Below are 22,195 nucleotides of genomic sequence, written 5' to 3'. Positions count from 1 at the left end.
GACTTGGAGTCCTAGTTCAGGATCCTCAAGGTTAACTTGCAGGTTCAGTAAGTAGTTAGGAGGGCAAATACAATGTTAGCATTCTTTTCAACACGACTAGAATACACAAGCAGTAGAGTACTGCTGAAGCTGTACAACACGCTCTGTTGGAGTACATTTAGAATATGGTCATCAGTTTTTGAGCAGGATGGATGTGCTGGTGTTGGAGAAGGTCTGAGAAGGTGGTGGAGGACGTTCACAATACTGCTCCTGGGATTGTAGAGCATGTTGTAGGAGGTCCAGTTGAGGACACTAGATCTGTACTTGATGGAATTTAGGAAGATGATGGGGAATCTCATTCAAGCTTACAGAATACTAAGAGGCCTGGATAGAGTGCAGTGGAGAAGAAGATGTTTGCACCATCTGACCTGATGCCACAGCTTCAGACCAAAAGGGACAACGCTTTAAAACTGAGATAAGGAGAAATTTCTTCAGCCACATGGTGGTGAATCCTTGGAACTGACTGCTACAGAAGGCTGTGGAGGCTAAGTCACTGAGTGTATTCAAGACATAGTTAGATAGGTTTTTGGTTAGCAAGGGGATCAAAGATTACAGGGAGAAAGTTGGAGAATGGGGTTCAGAAACTTCAGGCATGATCAGTGGAGCAGATGCAGTGGGCTGATGATCCAAATCTGCCCATATATCTTTTGGATGAACAAGGACTAGCAGGTGCAGAAATTATGTTTTGAAAAATCAGACCCTAAGAGTTTTCCTTGTTTTCCATGTGCGCTGTTCCTCACTTGGAAGATAAAAGTGAAATTTGATGCAAACTGGTCATACAATTTGATATGCTGCAGATCACCTTTTTAATTAAAAAAAGGAGTGTTACATTTTTGGTTATATCAACTGAAAGTTTTCTGTAATTAAAAATTGTGAAAGAACAGGAGTCAATGAGAAACCTATGTTCAGAGTCTTTAAGCCTTCACCATTATGGACTGCTTGCAAATGAGTCAAGCAGATTTGAAATTCTCGTAAATGAATGAATTGCGAGATAGCATATATTCCTGAAGTTCATTCAGAATTAAACATACCTCACTGATGACTAACCATGACAAACAATTCCTTCAGAAGTTGCATTCTTTGCAGCATGCAATGAACAATAGAAAGAAACCTCACCTTTCTTGTTAAATACACACATGGACAGAAGCTTGACGTTCACAATTCTGATTACACATTACAGATAACTAAATACAGAAATGGCAGCAAGATACTTGCTCATAGTTATCTCATTCCATGCACGTAAAGCAAAGTGACCACAACTCTGCAGCTGTAAACAAAAGATATTGCATCTTGGCTTTGCATCTTAGAAGAAGGTATGCATTTGATGGCAGGTGATCATTTAATTAGCTGGATTTTTATGAAGGATTCCAGAAGCCATTTAAAAAATGGCAGCACTCCCAATTTTGCCATTTCTCCAATTTTGCCATTCCCAGTACTCCCTATTTTTGCTGCTGCTAGATAAGGAAGCATTGGTAAGGCTGTACTTGCTACTTCTGACCTACGCAATTCTATTGTCTTATTCACACCACTACAACTTTGGGAAGTCAGGTCAGCTTCACCATGACTCATTGTTTCGTGACTCCTCTGAAATCCGTGAACATAGTCTGTACTGATTTTTTTTTTAAAATTCAGGAGTGTTCTGGAAACTCGTCATGTCAACTAAATGCCAAATAGTACCACCCTCACTCATCCTCTAGGTCTTTTACTGACTTGTCCTGAATGGTACCTCATATCATCTCTGCAAACTCAAGGCATCACATAAAATTAAATAAAGATGCAGCAAGTCACAGTCACTTATACTTACTGTGTAAGTTATTACTGCTAGCATACCAATCAAGGTTAAGGTGCTTATTGGGAAAGACAAGGCAGCCAAACCATCTGCAAGCAAAATGCATAACAATAAATATATTAGCTAGGAACAGCAGTCTTTATTTCAATTTCCGCTATAGTTTTACAAGCAAATTTACTGCAGTAGGGGCAGCACAGTGGCTAGCACTGCTGCCTCACAGTGCCAGGGACCTGGGTTCGATTCTAGCCTTGGGCGATGGGTCTGTGTAGAGTTTGCACATTTTCCCTATGTCTGTGTGGGTTTCCGCCAGGTGCTCCAGTTTCCTCCCACAGTCCAAAAGATGCACAGGTTACGTGAATTGGCATGCTAAATTACCCATAGGTGGATTAGGTGGTTTATAGGGGGAACGAGTCTGGGTGGGATGCCGAGAGGGTCGGTGTAGACTTGTTGGGCCGAAGGGCCTGTTTCCACATTGTAGGGATTCAATGATTCAGTTACAAACTACCCCGTGTAACTGTTCATATTAGCAGACAATAAATAAGCCAAAAATGTACAATATTTCAATTAATGTACAGTGGCCCATTCAGCTAATAAAAGCATCAAAAGAAAATATTAATTATCCTGCAGAAACATAATTGTCTCGAAATGTTGACAATCTATCTTTCTGCAAAGATAGCAGGAACTGCAGATGCTGGAGAACCTGTGATAACATGGTATAGAGCCGGATGAACACAACAGGCCAAGCAGCAGAGAAGCTGGAAGGCTGACGTTTCAGGCCTGGACCCTTCTGAATAATCTTCTGTTTTAATCTTCAACAAACTAAAAGCCTGAAATACAAAGTTAATTAGTAAGTTGGCCAATGACACGAAGGTTGGTGGAGTTGTGGATAGCGTGGAGGGCTGCTGTCGGTTGCAATGGGACATTCTTTTTAGATTAGATTCCCTACACAGTGTGGAAACAGGCCCTTCGGCCCAACAAGTCCACACCCGTTGAAGCATCCCACCCAGACCCATTCCCCTATAACCCACACACCCATGAACACTATGGGCAATTTAGCCTGGCCAATCCACCTAGCCTGCACATCTTTGGACTATGGGAGGAAACTGGAGCACCCAGAGGAAACCCACGCAGACACAGGGAGAATGTGCAAACTCCACACAGACAGTTACCCGAGCTGGAATTGAACCCGGGTCCCTGGCCCTGTGAGGCTGGAGTGCTAACCACTGAGCCACGGTGCCACCCCTAAACATTGACAGGATGCAGAGCTGGGCAAAGAAGTGGCAGCTGGAATTCAAACTGGAAAAGTGAGAATTGATTCATTTTCAAAGGTCAAATTTGACACAGAATACGTGCAGGATTCTTGGCAGTGTGGGAGGAACAGAGGGATCTTAGGGTCCACGACAATAGATCCCTCAAAGTTGCCATCCAAGTTGATAGAGTTGTTAAGAAGGTGTATGGTGCATTGGTTTTCATTGGCAGGGGAGCTGAGTTTAAGAGCTGCAAGCTTATGCTGCAGGTATAAAAAACCCTGATTAGACCACACTTGGAATAGTGTGTTCAGTTCTGGTAGCCTCACTATGGGAGGGATGTGGAAGCTTTAGAAAGGATACAGAGGAGGTTTACCAGGATGGTGCCTGGACTGGAGGGCAGGTCTTCTGAGGAAGGATTGAGAGAGCTAGGGCTTTTTCCATTGGAGCAAAGGATGAGGAGGAGTGACTTGATAGAGGTGTACAAGATGACGAAAGGTGTAGATAGAGTGGATAGCCAGAGACTTTTTCCAAGGGCAGAAATGATTATTACCAGGGGGCATAATTTTAAGGTGACTGTAAGAAGGTATGGAGAGATGACAGGGTAGGTTCTTTACACAGAGTGGTGGGTGCATGGAATGCGCTGCTGGTGGTAGTAGAGTCAGACACATTAGGGACACTTAAGCGACTCTTGGGTAGGCACATGGATAATAGTAAAATGTAGGATATGCAGGGTAGTTTGATCTTAGAGTAGAATAACAGGTCGGCACAACATAGTGGGGCGAAGGACCTATACTGTGCTATAGTGTTCCATGTTCCATAGGAAGCATGGACTGGGAACAATTGTTCCATGGTAAAGGCACTATAGACATGTAGAGACTGTTTAAGGAACAGTTGTTGCTGGTGATGAATAAATATGTCCCTCTGAGACAGGCAAGAAGGGGTAAGATAAAGGAACCTTGGATGACGAGAGCGGTGGAAGGTAGAAGGTAGCTTACATAAAGGTGGAGGAAGCTAGGGTCAAGCTCAGCTTTAGAGGATTACAGGCAGGCGAGGAAGGAGCTCAAAAATGGTCTGAAGAGAGCCAGGAGGGGGCACGAGAAAGGCTTGGCAGAACGGATTAGGGAGAACACAAAGGAATTTTACACTTATGTGAGGAATAAGAGAATGGTCAAAGAAAGAGTAGGGCCGATCAGGGATAGCATAGGGAACTTGTGTGTGGAGTCTGAGGTGGTAGGGGGAAGCCCTAAATGAGTTTTCTGCTTCTGTCTTTATGAAAGAAATGAACTTTGTAGTGAATGAAACCTTTGAAGAGCAGGTGTGCATGCTGGAATGGATAGAGATAGAGGAAGCTGATGTGCTGAAAATTTTGTCAAACATTAAGATTGACAAGTCGCCAGGCCTGGACCAGGTTTGTCCTCGGCTGCTTTGGGAAACAAGAAATGCAATTGCTTTGCCACTTGCGAAGAACTTTGCATCCTCGCTCTCCACTGGAGTCGTGCCTAAGGACTGGAGAGAGGCAAATGTAATTCCTCTGCAAGAAAGGAAATAGGGAAATCCCCGGCAATTACAGACCAGTAAGTCTTACGTCTGTCGTCTGCAAGGTGTTAGAAAGGATTCGGAGGGATAGGATTTATGACCGTCTGGAAGAGCATGGCTTGATTAAATGCAGTCAACACAGCTTTGAGAGGGGCAGGTCATGCCTCACAAACCTTAGCGAGTTCTTTGAGGATGTGACTAGAAAAGTTGATGAGGGTCAAGCTGTGGATGTGGTGTATATGGACTTCAGCAAGGCATTTGATAAGGTTCCCCATGGTAGGCTCATTCAGAAGGTCAGGAGGAATGGGATACAGGGGAACTTAGCTGCTTGGATACAGAATTGGCTGGCCAACAGAAGACAGCGAGTGGTAGTAGAAGGAAAATATTCTGCCTGGAAGTCAGTGGTGAGTGGTGTTCCACAGGGCTCTGTCCTTGGGCCTCTACTGTTTGTAATTTTTATTAATGACTTGGATGAGGGAATTGAAGGATGGGTCAGCAAGTTTACACACGACACGAAGGTTGGAGGTGTCGTTGACAGTATAGAGGGCTGTTGTAGGCTGCAGTGGGACATTGACAGGATGCAGAGATGGGCTGAGAGGTGGCAGATGGAGTTCAACCTGGATAAATGCGAGGTGATGCATTTTGGAAGGTCGAATTTGAAAGCTGAGTACAGGATTAAGGATAGGATTCTTGGCAGTGTGCAGGGACAGAGGGATCTTGGTGTGCAGATACATAGATCCCTTAAAATGGCCACCCAAGTGGACAGGGTTGTTAAGAAAGCATATGGTGTTTTGGCTTTCATTAACAGGGGGATTGAGTTTAAGAGTCGTGAAATCTTGTTGCAGCTCTACAAAACTTTGGTTAGACCGCACTTGGAATACTGCATCCAGTTCTGGTCGCCGTATTATAGGAAAGATGTGGATGCTTTGGAGACGGTTCAGAGGAGGTTTAGCAGGATGCTGCCTGGACTGGAGGGCTTATCTTATGAAGAGAGGTTGACTGAGCTCGGACTTTTTTCATTGGGGAAAAGGAGGAGGAGGAGAGGTGACCTAATTGAGGTATACAAGATAATGAGAGGCATAGATAGAGTTGATAGTCAGAGACTATTTCCCAGGGCAGAAAAGGCTAACACGAGGGGTCATAGTTTTAAGCTGGTTGGAGGAAAGTATAGAGGGGATGTCAGAGGCAGGTTATTTACGCAGAGTTGAGAGAGCATGGAATGCGTTGCCAGCAGCAGTTGTGGAAGCAAGGTCATTGGGGTCATTTAAGAGACTGCTGGACATGCAAATGGTCACAGAAATTTGAGGGTGCATACATGAGGATCAATGGTCAGCACAACATCGTGGGCTGAAGGGCCTGTTCTGTGCTGTACTGTTCTATGTTCTATGTTCTTAAAACCTTCCATCAGGTTTATTACTGAAAGGTTAACATTCAAAAATACAACGTAGCTTTGGTTCTGAACTCAATCAAATGGGGGAACAAAAAAAAAGCACATGTAAGGTTTAGGAAGCTAAAATCAGACAGGGACTGTAAGAAATATAAACAAAGCAGGAAAGCACTCAAGCAGGGAATTCAGAGCGCAAGAAGTAGCCATGAAATTACCTTGGCAAGTAGGGTTAAAGAGAGTCCCAAGGCATTCTGCAGATACAGTAAAATCAAAAGGATAATTAGGGGGAAGACAGGGCCACACAAAGATAAAGGAGGGATCTTGTGCTTGGAGGCAGTTGAATGTGGGTGAGATCCTAAATGAGTACTTTGCATCAGTATTCAGGAAAAGATAAAAGGAGGATAGTGAGAGTTGTGTGAAGCATGCTAGGGCAATTTCAGATCAAGAAAGTAGTGACAGATAAACAGGAGGCTGGAAGAAACAACAAGCCAGGTAGCATCTGGAGGTGAAGTAGGAGGAGTCCTGGTCTGTGCAATCAGTAACGCTGCTGGATCGCCCAGGCAGCCTGGATCACCCACCAGGGGCCTGGTTCTGACACTGGACTTAATTTAGGGACATGAAGTGAAGAAGGCAATAGACAGGTGTTCCAGGGCAAAGAATTTCTGCATTTATTAAATGTAATGGTGAGTATAGCACAAGAAATAAAAAGGCAAAAGTAATATACAGGGAAATAACACAAAGGAGAGTAAATTACGAGACAAAAGGCAAAAATTCAAAAAGTGAAATTGACACTATTAGTTGTTGATTTAACACAGGCTAATTACTATCAGAAACTAAACAGCAGTTTAAACACACACTTTAATCAGACTTCCTGACCTTGGGGTGCCCTGCACTGCTACCAACTCACCTTCCCCTTCCTACTAACTAGGTTGGGTACTTTGGGTCTCGAGGAAAAAGGATCACCACTGGGAATAACATGATTTTCAAATACAGTTGGCCTTCCCACTTGCTATAGCTGGTGCTTCACTGAAGACTTTGGACCGTGTAGGCCTTCAGTCTGGTTTGAGAACTTGGGTTTTCTTATTTTGTGGTGGTTTCGAGAGCTGGTTTTCACATCAGGAAGTGTCCGAGACCTTGTCACTCATGTGGGTGGTTTTTGGAGGTTGTCAGATCTGCGGTTTCCTAAGTACGGAACAGCCTGTGCCAGTAAGTTTCAGGGAGAGAGCTGTGCAGATTGTTCTCGGGGAGAGTAGCTGTCAGAGATTCCTGCTCTGTTGGTAGCTACAGGGATGGCTATCTTTTTCTCCCCCAGAACAGGGCTAGAATTATAACACTGTGCTCCATTATCACCTTGCGAATCTGTTATCCATTATGTTTGCGCTGTCCTCTTTGTGGTGAATTGGCTTCCTGGTACTTCAGAATAGGTGAAAATGTGTTTTGATTTAAGTGGAATGTCCAGTATTTTAGCAAATGAATATTAATTTACATTTCAGAGGTTCCAAGACATTCAGAGTCCAAGATATCTGAACATGTCATGAGGTCAATTTTTCTGATGAAGTGTCCCAACCCAAAACGTCAACTTTCCTGCTCCTCTGATGCTGCTTGGCCTACTGTGTTCCTCCAGATCTACACTGTTATCTGAGTCCAGCATGTGCAGTTCTTACTACCTCCAAGGTGTCTTAAGTTAGTGTCTTAAGTTAGTGTCTTAAGTTAGTGTCTTAAGTTAGTGTCTTAAGTTAGTGTCTTAAGTTAGTGTCTTAAGTTAGTGTCTTAAGTTAGTGTCTTAAGTTAGTGTCTTAAGTTAGTGTCTTAAGTTAGTGTCTTAAGTTAGTGTCTTAAGTTAGTGTCTTAAGTTAGTGTCTTAAGTTAGTGTCTTAAGTTAGTGTCTTAAGTTAGTGTCTTAAGTTAGTGTCTTAAGTTAGTGTCTTAAGTTAGTGTCTTAAGTTAGTGTCTTAAGTTAGTGTCTTAAGTTAGTGTCTTAAGTTAGTGTCTTAAGTTAGTGTCTTAAGTTAGTGTCTTAAGTTAGTGTCTTAAGTTAGTGTCTTAAGTTAGTGTCTTAGGATTGGTTCATTGTTCCTTTAGGGCTAAGGCATGAATAGGATTTCTAACTTAACCACAGTTCCAAACAGCTATCCGTGATTGTGTATTCCACAGCACAACCCAGCTGCCTTTTTTTTAAAAAAAAGGTTCTATTAAAAATCCAGGGGTTTCAGTCCAGTAATCTAGATGGCAGGGATTTTTGCTCACTCAACATTTCAGGTATTACCCTTCTTCAGGGTTTGTTGTGAGGTAGGGAGAATTGCAAGTAAAGAGGGGGAGGGGGTTAGTGAAATGATAGTGATAGGTGGATGCCGCTGTCCACCTATCACCACCATTCCATTACTTCTTTCTTCCCGCTCTCCTTATCTGCAGCTCCCCCTACACCCACATCCAATTCTGAAGAAGGGTAATACCCAAAACATTGACTTCTTCTTTCCTTCAGATGCTGCCTGGTTTGCTGTGTCCTTCCAGCCTTGTGTTTGTCTGCCTTGGATTCCAGCATCTGCAGTTTCTTTGTCTCAAAGAAAGGAGTGGTGTTGGACCTCTTGAGGAGCATTAACATGGAGTGGTTCCCAGGGACAGATGGTATTGAGAGAGGCAAGACAGGAGATTGCTGGGGCCTTGACGAAGATCTTTATATCCTTGCTAGCCACTGGTGAGGTCCAGAGAACTGGTGAGTAGCTCATGTTGTTTGTCTGTTCAGGAAGGGAAACAGGGATAATCCAGGAAACCACAGACCGAGTCTCACATCAGTGATGGGGAAGCTATTGGAGAGAAGTCTTAGGGATAGGATTTATGCACATTTGGAAATGCATGGCCTAATTAGGCACAGTCAGATGAAAATGTAGATGCAAAGAGTTAATAAGTCAGCAGACAATACAAAGATCAGTGGAGTTGTGGACAGTGTAGAATGTTGTCAAAGGATACAGCAGGATATAGATCAGTTGCAGAGAAGGGCGGAGAAATGGCAGATGGAGTTTAAAATGGGTTAAGTGTGAGGTGCTGAACTTTTAAGGTAAGATAAGGTGGTAAAGCAGGCATATGGCATGCTTGTCTTCAGTGTTTGGGGAATTGAGTTCAAGAGTCAGGATGTCATGTTGCAGCTTTATAAGACTTTGGTTAGGCCATATTTAAAGTACTCAATTCAGTTCTGGACGCCATACTACAGGATGGATGTAGAGGCTTTGAAGAGAGTGCAGAACAGTTTACCAGCATGCTGCCTGCATTTAAAGGGTATGATTAACAAGGGGAGGCTGGAAAAACTTAGGTTTTTCTCTTTTCTCAAGCAATACAGGCTATGGGGAGACTTGATAGAAATCTGCACCATTATTAGATGCATAGAGAGGATTGATGGTCAGAATCCTTTCCCCAGAGTTGAAACATCTACTACCAGCAGGCATGCATTTCAGCTTAGAGGGAAAGGTCAAAGAAAAAGCGAGGGGCAAGTGTTTCACACAGGAGTGGTTGGAATCTGGAACGACTGCCAGGGCTGGTGGTGGAGACAGATACAATGGGGGCTTTTAAGTGACTTTTAGATGAGGTCTTGAATATCTAAGGTTTGGGACAATAGGAACCAATGACAGGCAGAAGGGATTAGTTTTGTTTGGTGTCATCTTTGGCACAACATCATGGGCCGAAGAGCTCGTTCCTGTACTGTACAGTTCTATGTTATACTATTACTTATAAAAAACATATACAAATAATGAAAGTATCCAAAATTATCATTTGCTGCATCAAATTGGCATGGTGACATGATTGCAACGTCCTAGCCATCAATCTAAATATCCCTGGATTGTGCAGTAGCTAGTTTTCAGCAAATTGTGAAGAACCTGATCCCACTTCCAAAAAAGGAGGCTTAAATTAAGTCTGCTGTAATTTTGTAACAGTGATTCATCGAAATGATTCAAGATCCCACTTATGCATGCAGAGTCGGTATTACTGTAAAAACTTTGTTATGTTAATATACAAACATGCAAAATAGAGGAAGTGGAACATCTGGCCCTTTGATAGAGGTCAAATGGCTGGTTAAGAGGAAGAAGGATGTTTATGTAAGATTTAGGAAACAGGGAACGGAAAGAGGCTCTAGAGGGATACAAGTTATCCAACAAAATAGCTGAAGAGTAAGCTTAGGAGAGCTATTGGGTGGGGGGTGGCGGTGGGAGAGATGAGAAAACCTGGGCAGATAGGATCAAGGAAAGCTCCAAGGCTTTTTACACATGTGTGATGAATAAGAGAATGACCAGAGAAAGGATAGGGCCAATCAACGATTGTAAAAGGGAATTTGTGCACGGAGCCAGAGGAGATAGGAGAGGTCCTTAAATGAATACTTTTCTTCGATATTCACAACTGAGAGGGACCTAATTGTAGAGGAGGGCAGTGTGAAACAGGCTGGTAGGCAAGAGGAGGTGGATGTAGGTAAGGAAGATGTGCCAGGAATTTTGAAGAACTTGAAGATAGATAAGTCCCCTGGGCCTGATGGAACTTATCCAAAGATTCTATGGGAAGCAAGAGAAAAGATCGCAGGACCTTTGGCAATGATCTTTTTGTCCTCACTGTCCATGGGTATAGTGCCAGAAGACTCGACAGTGGTAAACGTCATTCCCTTGTTCAAAAACAAAAGGGAATAGGGATAACCCCAGAAATTACAGGCCAGTTAGTCTTACATCAGTGAGGTGGGCAAATTAGTGGAAAGGGCTGCGAGAGATAGAATTTGTGTTTACTTGGAAAGCCACAGTTTGATTCATGACAGCATGGATTTGAGAGGGGTAGATCATGCCTCAAAAACCTTACTGAATTCTTTGAAGAGGTGACCAAACACGTGGATGAAGATAGAGAAGTGCATGTGGTATACATGGATTTAAGCAAAGCATTTGATAAGGTTCCCCATGGTAGGCTCATGCAGAAAGTAAGGATGCATGGGATAGGGGGAAATACGGCAGATTGGATTCAGAATAGGCTGACCCCTAAGACAAAGGGTGGTAGTGGATGGAAAATATTCAACATGGTGCTCAGTTACAAGTGGTGTACAAGGACCTGTTCTGGGTCCTCTTCTATTTGTGATGTTCTTAAATGATTTGCATGAAGGAGAAGGGTGGATCAGCAAGCTCGCGGACAATACAAAGGTGGGTTGCATTGTGTACGGTGCAGAGGGCTGTTCCCGGTTACAAAGTGACGTTGATGGGATGCAGAGCTGGGCTGGGAAGTGGCAGATGGAGTTTACCCCTGAAAAGTGTGAGGTGATTCATTTTGTAAGGACAAACTTGAAAGCATAGGGTTAACAAAGATTCTTGGCAGTGCGGAGGAAGACAGGGATCTTGGAGTTCATGTTCACAGTTCCCTGAAAGCTGCCAGCCAGGCGGATAGTGTTGTTAAGGCGGCTTATGGTGCGTTAGCTTTCATTAACAGAGGGACTGAGTTCAAGAGCCGTGAAGCTATGCTCCAGCTATACAAAGTTTGGCCCGGCCACATCTGCAATATTGCGTCCAGCTCTGGCTGTCTCACACAGGAAAGATGTGGAGGCATTGGAAAAAGGTGCAGAGGACATTTACTCGGATGTTTCCTGGAATGGAGGGAAGGTCTTACAAAGAAAGGTTGAGAGCGCTAGGGCTTTTCTCTTTAGAACGACAAAGGATGAGAGGTGAATTGATAGAGGCGTATAAAATGATCAGAGGTATAGATAGGGTGGAGGTAGCTAATACGAGGGGCCATAGTTTTAAAGTGAGTGGAGGTAGATACAGGGGATTCGTCAGAGGTAGGTTCTTTACTCAAGGAGTGGTCAGGGCGTGGAATGCATTGCTGGAGAGGGTACTGGAGTCAGCCACTTTAGGGACATTTAAGCGGTTACTAGCACATAGAACACTACAGCGCAGTACAGGCGCTTCAGGCCTCAATGTTGCGCTGACCTGTGAAACCAAACTGAAGCCTATCTAACCCACACTATTCCATTATCATCCATATGTTTATCCAATGACCATTTAAATGCCCTTAAACTTGGCGAGTCTACTACCATGACAACAAAATGTGAGGCTGGATGAACACAGCAGGCCAAGCAACATCTCAGGAGCACAAAAGCTGACGTTTCGGGCCTAGACCCTTCATCCCCCTCTCTGATGAAGGGTCTAGGCCCGAAACGTCAGCTTTTGTGCTCCTGAGATGCTGCTTGGCCTGCTGTGTTCATCCAGCCTCACATTTTGTTGTCTTGGATTCTCCAGCATCTGCAGTTCCCATTATCTGAGTCTACTACCATCGCAGGCACAGCATTTCACACTCTTACTGCTATCTGAGTAAAGAACATACCTCTGACATCTGTCCTATAACTATCACCCCTCAATTTTAAAGCTATGTCCCCTCATGCTAGCCATCATTATCCGAGGAAAAAGGCTCTCTCACTGTCCACCCTATCTAATCCTCTAATCATCTTGTCTCACTCTGTTAAGTCATCTCATCACCTCCTTCTCTCTGAAGAAAACAGCCTCAAGTCCCTCAGCCTTTCCTCAAAAGACCTTCCCTCCATACCAGGCAATATCCTGGTAAATCACCTCTGCACCCTTTCCAATGCATCCACATCCTTCCTAAAATGTGGAACTGTATGCAATACTCCAAGTGCGGCCACACCAGAGTTCTGTACAGCTGTAACATGACCTCATGCCTTGAATCTCAATCTCACCACCAATAAAACCTAACACACTGTACACCTTAACAACCCTAATCGACCTGGGTGGCAACTTACAGGATCTATGTACATGGACACAGATCTCTCTGCTCATCCACACACTAAGAATCTTACCATTAGCCCTGTACTCTATTCCTGTTACACTTTCCAAACTGAATCACCTCATACGTTTCTACATTAAACTCCATTTGCCACCTCTCAGCCCATCTCTGCAGCTTATCTATGTCCCTCTGTAACATGCAACATCCTTCCGCACTACTCACTATTCACAACTCCACCGACTTTAGTGTCATCTGCAGATTTACCAACCCACTCTTCCACGCCCTCACCCAGGTCATAATCATTTTTATAAAAAAGCAGTGGCCCTAAAACAGATCATTGCGGTACACCACTAGCAACTGGACTGCAGGATGAACATTTCCCATCAACTACCACCCTCTGTCTTCTTCCAACTAGCCAATTTTTGATCCAAACCGCTAAATCACCCTCAATCCCATAACTCCATATTTATGCAATAGCCTACCATGGGGAGCCTTATCAAACGCTTTACTGAAATCCACATACACCACATCAACAGCTTTACCCTCATTCACCTGTTTGGTCACCTTCTCAAAAGAATTCTAAGGTTTGTGAGGCACTACCTTCCCTTCACAAAACCGTGTTGACTATCCCTAATCAAATTATTCCTTCCAAGATGATTAGACATCCAATCTTTTCAACCACTCTACCCACTACTGAAGTAAGGCTCCCTGGTCTGTAATTACCAGGATTAACCCTCCTCCCCTTTTTGAACAAGGGGACAACATTTGCTATCGTCCAGTCTTCTAGCACTATTCCTGAAGATAATGATGACATAAAGATCAAAGCCAAAGGCTCAGCAAATCTCCTCCCTAGCATCCCAGAGAATCCTAGGATAAATTTTTTGAGTGCGAGCAGCAGCGGAGGTAAGACGGACCCGGAAGACTGCAGCTAAGGTAAAGCAGTTTATTTTTAAAATTACTTACCGGTAGCGGGCAGCGGTGTTTTTCCTCTTTCAGAGAAGGAGCGGGAGCAGCGGAGGAAGTGACGAGGACCAGAGGGGCAGCCGGGAAGGAAATCAGTGAGTATATATATCAGCAAGGCGGCTAAACCCGAGACTCTACAACTGTAGTGTCTCCCACCCGCCCTCCTCCTCTAACCTAGTTAATAAGGTAAGGTTCATTCTAAACTTTCTCTATTGAATATAAGTTTGTTATTAATTTGTTATTATTACTTGACGTAAGCTTTCTACTTTAGTACTGAGTGGGTGTTCAGATAAGTGGGGTATGGATGCTAGGGCAGTGGCTTGCTCCTCCTGCAGAATGTGGCAGTTGGGAGACATGGCACACATCTCCGCTGGCTACATCTGCGGGAAGTGCACCCAGCTACAGCTCCTTGAAAACCGTGTTAGGGAAATGGAGCTGGAGCTGGATGAACTATGGATCATTCGGGAGGCAGAGGGTGTAATTGAGAGGAGTTACCGGGAGTTGGTCACTCCTAAGGCTCAGGACAAGGATAGATGGGTTACAGTTAGGGTGAGGAAAGGGGACAGACAGACAGTGCAGAGATCCTCTGTGGGCATTCCCCTCAGCAATAAGTATACCGTTTTGGATACTGATGGGGGGGGGGGGGATAACCTACCAGAGAAAAGCCATAGTAGTCAGTTCTCTGGCACTGAGCCTGACACTGTGGCAAAGAAGGGAAGGAGGCAGAATAGAAAAGTACTCGTGGTAGGGGACTCGATAGTTAGGGGAATTGACAGGAGATTTTGTGGTCAGGATCAGAATTCCTGGAAGGTATGTTGCCTCCCTGGTGCCAGGGTCCGGGACGTCTCCGATCGGGTGTATAAGGTTCTAAAAGGGGAGGGCGAACAGCCAGAAATCGTGTTACATATTGGCACAAATGATATAACCAGAAATAGGATTGAGGATATAAAAAGTGATTTCAGGGAGTTAGAATGGAAGCTGCAGAGCAGGACGAACAGAGTAGTGTTCTCTGGTTTACTACAAGTGCCACGAGATAGCGAGGCGAGGAACAGGGAGCGGGCGCAGCTGAACGCGTGGCTACGCAGCTGGTGTAGGAGGGAGGGCTTCAGATATGTAGATAATTGGGATGCCTTCTGGGAAAGGTGGGACCTGTACAAGAAGGACGGGTTGCATCTGAACTGGAAGGGGACCAATGTCCTGGGTGGAAGGTTTGCTCGAGTAGTTCGAGAGGGTTTAAACTAGTATGGCAGGGGGGTGGGAACCTGAGCTGTATACCGGAGGTGAGAGTTGATGCAGGTGAGGCAGTAGCAAGAGGTAAACCAGCTAGTGGGAAGGAACCAAGGGATCGGTTAAAGTCTGTTTGCTTTAATGCAAGGAGTATTGGGAATAAAAGTGATGAACTTAGCACCAGGTACTGATCCATGCTCTATGATGTTGTGGCCATAACAGAGACATGGGTTTCTCATGGGCAGGAATGGTTGCTGGATGTTCCAGGGTTTAGAACATTTAAAAAGAATAGGGAGGGGGGAAAAAGAGGAGGGGGTGTAGCACTACTAATCAGAGAAATGGTCTGAGGAGAGCCAGGAGGGGGCACGAGAAAGGCTTGGCAGAAGGAATCCGGGAAAACACAAAGGCATTTTACACTTATGTGAGGAATAAGAGAATGGTCAAAGAAAGAGTAGGGCCGATCAGGGATAGCATAGGGAACTTGTGTGTGGAGTCTGAGGAGGTAGGGGAAGCCCTTAATCAGTTTTCTGCTTCTGACTTTACGAAAGAAACGAACTTTGTAGTGAATGAAACCTTTGAAGAGCAGGTGTGCATGCTGGAATGAATAGAGATAGAGGAAGCTGATGTGCTGAAAATTTTGTCAAACATTAAGATTGACAAGTCGCCAGGCCCGGACCAGATTTGTCCTCGGCTGCTTTGGGAAGCGAGAAATGCAATTGCTTCGCCACTTGCGAAGAACTTTGCATCCTCGCTCTCCACTGGAGTCGTACCTGAGGACTGGAGAGAGGCAAATGTAATTCCTCTCCAAGAAAGGAAATAGGGAAATCCCCAGCAATTACAGACCAGTAAGTCTCACGTCTGTCGTCTGCAAGGTGTTAGAAAGGATTCTGAGGGATAGGATTTATGACCGTCTGGAAGAGCATGGCTTGATCAAATACAGTCAACACGGCTTCGTGAGGGGTAGGTCATGCCTCACAAACCTTAGAGTTTTTTGAGGACGTGACTAGAAAAGTTGATGAGGGTCGAGCTGTGGATGTGGTGTATATGGATTTCAGTAAGGCATTTGATAAAGGTTCCCCATGGTAGGATCAATTCAGAAGGTCAGGAGGAATGGGATACAGGGGAACTTAGCTGCTTGGATACAGAATTGGCTGGCCAACAGAAGACAGCGAGTGGTAGTAGAAGGAAAATATTCTGCCTGGAAGTCAGTGGTGAGTGGTGTTCCACAGGGCTCTGTCCTTGGGCCTCTACTGTCTGTAATTTTTATTAATGATGACTTGGATGAGGGGATTGAAGGATGGGTCAGCAAGTTTGCAGACGACACAAAGGTCGGAGGTGTCGTTGACAGTATAGAGGGCTGTTGTAGGCTGCAGTGGGACATTGACAGGATGCAGAGATGGGCTGAGAGGTGGCAGATGGAGTTCAACCTGGATAAATGCGAGGTGATGCATTTTGGAAGGTCGAATTTGAAAGCTGAGTACAGGATTAAGGATAGGATTCTTGGCAGTGTGCAGGGACAGAGGGATCTTGGTGTGCAGATACATAGATCCCTTAAAATGGCCACCCAAGTGGACAGGGTTGTTAAGAAAGCATATGGTGTTTTGGCTTTCATTAACAGGGGGATTGAGTTTAAGAGTCGTGAAATCTTGTTGCAGCTCTACAAAACTTTGGTTAGACCGCACTTGGAATACTGCATCCAGTTCTGGTCGCCGTATTATAGGAAAGATGTGGATGCTTTGGAGACGGTTCAGAGGAGGTTTAGCAGGATGCTGCCTGGACTGGAGGGCTTATCTTATGAAGAGAGGTTGACTGAGCTCGGACTTTTTTCATTGGGGAAAAGGAGGAGGAGGAGAGGTGACCTAATTGAGGTATACAAGATAATGAGAGGCATAGATAGAGTTGATAGTCAGAGACTATTTCCCAGGGCAGAAAAGGCTAACACGAGGGGTCATAGTTTTAAGCTGGTTGGAGGAAAGTATAGAGGGGATGTCAGAGGCAGGTTATTTACGCAGAGTTGAGAGAGCATGGAATGCGTTGCCAGCAGCAGTTGTGGAAGCAAGGTCATTGGGGTCATTTAAGAGACTGCTGGACATGCAAATGGTCACAGAAATTTGAGGGTGCATACATGAGGATCAATGGTCAGCACAACATCGTGGGCTGAAGGGCCTGTTCTGTGCTGTACTGTTCTATGTTCTATGTTCTAAATGCCATCTGGCCCAGGGGACTTATCCATTTTCACACCTTCCAGAATTGCTAACACCTCCTCCACGTGAACCTCAATCCAGTCTAGTCTAATAGCCTGTATCTCAGTATTCTCCTTGACAACATTGTCAGTATTCACACAGGAAAAAGACAAAAAAAATTCATTTAGCGCCTCGCTTATCTCTTTGGACTCCACACACAACGTCCCACTACTGTCCTTGACTGGCCCTAATCTTCCTCTAGTCATTCTTTTGTTCCTGAGATACCTATAGAAAGCTTTAGGGTTATCCTTGATCCTACCTGCCAAAGACTTTTCATGTCCTCTCCTGGCTCCTCTTAGCTCTTTCTTTAGGTCCTTCCTGGCTAACTTGTAATTCCCAAGCACCCAAACTGAGCCTTCATGTCTCATCTTTACACAAGCCTCCCTCTTGGCAAGAGTCTCAACCTCTTTAGTAAACCACAGTTCTCTCACTTGACCACTTCCTCCCTGCCTGAAAGGCACATGCTTGTCAAGGACACGTATTAGCTGTTCCTTGAACAAGCTCCACATTTCAATTGTGCCCAACCCCTGCAGTTTCCTTCTCCATCCTAAATCTTGCCTAATCACCTCATTATTGTCTTTCCCCCAGCTCTCACTCTTACCCTGCAGTATATACCTATCTCTTTCCATCGCTAAAGTAAACATAACCAAGCTGTGGTCACTATCACCGAAGTGCACATCTACCTCCAAATCTAACACTTGGCCTGGTTCATTACGCAGAGCCAAATCCAAAGTGGCCTCACCTCTTGTTGGCCTTTCCACATACTGTGTCCAGAAACCCTCCTGCACGCACTGGACAAAAACTAATCCATCCAACATACCCGACCTATTACGCTTCCAGTCAATATTTGGAACGTTAAATTCGCCCAGAACAACCACCTTGTTACCTTCACTCCCATCCAGAATCATCTTGGCAACCCTCTCCCCTACAACCTCTGGAACCTCGGAGGCCTACAGAAAACTCCCAACAGGGTGACCTCTCCCTCCCTGTTTCTAACCTCAGCCCATACTACCCCAGTGGACAAGTCCTCAAACGTCCTTTCTGCCACCGTAATACTGTCCTTGACTAATAATCCCACACCTCCCTCTCTTACCTCCTTCCCTGATCTTACTGAAACATCTAAACCCCGGAACCTGCAGCTATTCCTGTCCTTACTCTGTCCATTTCTCCTAGATGGCCACAACATCAAAGTCCCACGTACCAATCCATGCTGCAAGTTCACCCACCTTATTCTGGATGCTCCTGGCATTGAAGTACACTTCAAACCACCTTCCTGCCTGCCGGTACACTCCAGTGACCTTGAAACCATATTTATGACTTCACTACTCTCAAACCCCCGGACACTGGAGCTACAATTCAGGTTCCCAACCCCTGCTGAATTAGTTTAAACCCTCTGGAAGAGCAGTAGCAAATTTTCCCCCCCCCAGGATATTAGTACCCCCCTGGTTCAGGTGTAGACCTTCCCTTTTGTAGAGGTCCCACCTAACCCAGATTGAGCCCCAATTATCCAGGGTGAGATAGGCAGATGGATGATAGTATAGGGTTGGGGTGGAGGTTAGACGGTCCTTAGGATTGGGGTGAAAGTGAAGCTCCTGTACTGTTCTATGCTCTACGATACTGCTCTACCATTTAACAAAATCACAGTTGACCTGTGTTTCAAACTGCACATTCACACCTCCTAGAGACTGATTAGTTCAGTTGATTGGACTGTGGATGTGCAATGCAGAGTTATCGCAATAACCTTGGGTTGTTATTCACTCCCTCAAGTGCCCACTGGTTCTGGATTGATCCATTTCACATCCACCATTCAGGAACATATACAGTAATAATCTTCTAAAAATTATTGGAAACAAGTCCAGTCTGTCTAACCTATCATCATAAGACAACCAACTCCTTCCAGGCATCAACCCAGAGAATAGTGCTAAATACTATGCAGCATGCTGCCCTTTTACTTATGACTGATGCTTTCCATAACTTCTTTAGACACCAGAAATGGTGGGCCTACCTTTATAGATTTTCTCCATAGTAGAAATATAATTGAGTATTCTGCTGCTGCATCTTTACTCATCTATCCCCTTGCCATGTAAGCCAGTTCATTTCAGATGCATCAGTTTTCAAGTCCACACAGTTGCCTTTAATTAGATTTAAATCTTATCCAGTCTTAGACTCAGTTTTTTTTTCCCTTTCCAAACTGGATGCACAATTCATTCAATCTATTATGGTCACTCCGACAGAATCATAGAATTAATACAGTATAGAAAGTGACCATGTGACCAGTGTCTGCATTGGGGTACCTATCTCTGAGGTCACAGAATCATAGAATCCCTTCAGTGTGGAAACACATCCTTCGGCCCAACAAGCCCACACCGATCCACAGGGCATCCCACCCAGACCCATTCCCCTAATCTACACATCCCTAGATACTGTGGGCAATTTAGCATGGCCAATACACCTTGCCTGCACATCTCTGGACTGTGGGAGGAAACCGGAGCACCCAGAGAAAACTCACGCAGACACGGGGAGAATATGCAAACTCCATACAGACAGTCACCTGAGGGTGGAATCAAACCCAGGTCCCTGGTGTTGTGAGGCAGCAATGCTAACCACGGAGCCACCGTGCTGCCCATTAATAATGAATTGATTAATTAATCCTGTCATAACAGACAATACTCTGAGTAATAGAACTTACTTGTTAAGTAAAATGCAGCAGATCCTATAGCAATGTTGGTGTACTGGCTCTCAGATTACATTTATTTACTTCACCTTACAGTATCAATTTATTTATTTTATAATGAATACAACACATATTCCAAAGAAAGAGTCAAGAATTTCACTCCTTTGGAGCTTTGTAACAGCTAGTTTCGATTGCTGCTCTAGGTGTTTTCTAATCAACCTGTTCAGAGATGTTAATACACGACTCTGTCGGAGGTGGAACTCGCCAGCGTACCCATGGCTTTTTTACCTCGGTCACTTATTTTCTGACCAAGTTACTACTACTATTAGTATTGCCATTTTCTTCTTTGACCTTATCTCTGATTTACCACACATTTGGACTTTTAATCCCTTGCCCTAAAACATAATGTGAAACCTCTTCTCCTTCCCTCAAACGCAGTTTGCAAGAACAATGGCCCTGGTATGGTACAAGCGTAGGTAACAGATAATCTTCATGATATTGGCCCACTTCTCCAGTAATGGTGTCAGTGGCTTCTGAACCAGAATCCACTCAGTCTTCGAACGAGGGGGAAACAGCACAATGGCTCAGTGTTTAGCATTCCTGCCTCACAGTGCCAGGGACCTAGGTTTGATTCCCATCTGGGGCGACCATGTGGAGTCTGCACATTTTTCCCGTGTCTGTGTGGGTTTCCTCCGGGTGCCACGGTTTCCTCCCACAGTCCAAAGATGTGCAGGCTAGGTAGACTGGCTGTGCTAAATTGCCCATAGTGCCCAGGGATGTTTTAGGTTAGGTGAGTTAGGCATGGGAAATTAGGGGAGTGGATCTAGGTGGGATGCTCTTCAGAGTGGTGTGGACTTGTTGGGCTGAATGGGCTGATTCCACACTGTAGGGACTCTATGAATTTCTATTGTGTTTTGTAACCTATGCAACATGCGTGCAGCTCAGATAATAACCGAGAGAATATGACTGTTGAAGTAATGCCTAGCTCCTCCTGTAGAATCACTTTCCATTTCTACCCATGTCTTTGGCTCCCCTTCTACGGATCACAATCATGATATTGTGGAAAGTGGACTCATTTAAGGCTCAGTGGTGAGCACTGCACCTCACAGTGCCACAGAGGCAGGTTTGATTCCAACCTCGGGTAACTGTGTGGAGTTTTCACGTTCTCCTTGTGTCTGCGAGGGTTTCCTTCAGGTGCTCTGGTTTCCCCCCACAGTCCAAAGATGTGCAGGCTAGGTGGATTGGCCATGCTAAATTGCCCAATGTTCAGGGGTGTATGGGTTATAGGGGGATGGCTGTGGGTGGGATGCTCCAAGGGGCGGCGTGGATTTGTTGGGCCAAAAGGTCCTCTTCCCACAATGTAGGGAATCTAATCTAAAACCATTGCTTTCTAGCCCTCCTACTACAAACTCTTTCCAGCCCTCAGCAGATGTTGAAAACTCTGGCAATGGGCAGGTCACACAACATCTGGACTTATGTTCTTTGCTGAAGAGAACAGTGCAAATCTCCTTCACTATACCACCTACGACTACATTCCTTGTTGCTCCCCAGCTTAAATGGGTGCACTTACCACCATATCATGGTCAGTTTCTTTATCCACACTACAGCTCTTGTTCTCATTCACACAGGTTGAGAGAACCTCAAACCAATTGGACAATTGCAGAGTCTGACATGCCTGCTCTCTGGTCCGTCTACTTTCCTCACTCACAGTTACACCCACTTTTTCATCTAGTCCCGTTTGCCAGCATTTGGTCCTTATCCATCCAAACCTTTCTCATCATATACCCATCCAGATGCCTCTTTTAAAATGTGGCAATTGCACCTGCCTCCATCAGGTAGCTCATTCCACACACGCACTACTGTAGGAGTCAACAAGTTGATATCTTTGAGTCAAGGGAATTCCGCCTGACAACAGCTCTCTAGTTGGTAGAGCTATAAAAGGTGTTCAAAATGTTTCTGACCACTAAAAATCAGAAAGTTCACAAATCAGAAGTCCTATCCCAAGAGGAATGACTGCCACATGATATAAAAATCTAGGTAAATTTCCCCATCCCTGGTGCAGCAAAACATGTGTAGCTCAGCCTCGTCGTTAACTGAGCCAAAGTTGCACATTTGAACACTTACTGTTGAAGTATTTGCCCTGGGGCACAATGGTAACCAGGAGTTCCCAGATACAGCTGCCTTGACACATTCATCTGTCCTGCCATCATTAATGAATTTTAATGAATTAAATGATTGAGTTATTTTATGTATACATACTTTAACAGTACACAAATTATTAAATTTGTGTAAAGACAAGTAGCAGATTAGAAATGACTTCTATAAGACCGTGAA

General features: G+C 44.6%; 1 protein-coding gene across 6 annotated transcripts in view; it reads right to left on the bottom strand.

The window, feature by feature from the left end:
• lmbrd1 (LMBR1 domain containing 1) overlaps nucleotides 1-22,195 on the bottom strand; it is a 237,119-nt gene that overhangs the window by 125,663 nt on the left and 89,261 nt on the right. For 4 of the 6 annotated variants that reach the window (XM_059645506.1, XM_059645504.1, XM_059645505.1 and 1 more), the window contains 2 exons: nucleotides 13,718-13,741; nucleotides 1,844-1,917 (listed from right to left, as the gene is read on the bottom strand). In XM_059645506.1, the coding sequence (XP_059501489.1) occupies nucleotides 1,844-1,917; nucleotides 13,718-13,741 (98 nt within the window). The remainder of the gene's footprint in view (nucleotides 1-1,843; nucleotides 1,918-13,717; nucleotides 13,742-22,195) is intronic. The other 2 variants (XM_048531634.1, XM_048531636.2) reach the window with 1 other exon arrangement.

Source organism: Stegostoma tigrinum, chromosome 4 (genome assembly GCF_030684315.1).
Source record: "Stegostoma tigrinum isolate sSteTig4 chromosome 4, sSteTig4.hap1, whole genome shotgun sequence".
In the NCBI taxonomy this organism is placed as follows: Eukaryota; Metazoa; Chordata; class Chondrichthyes; order Orectolobiformes; family Stegostomatidae; genus Stegostoma; species Stegostoma tigrinum.
This window is presented reverse-complemented; position numbering and strand designations above follow the sequence as displayed.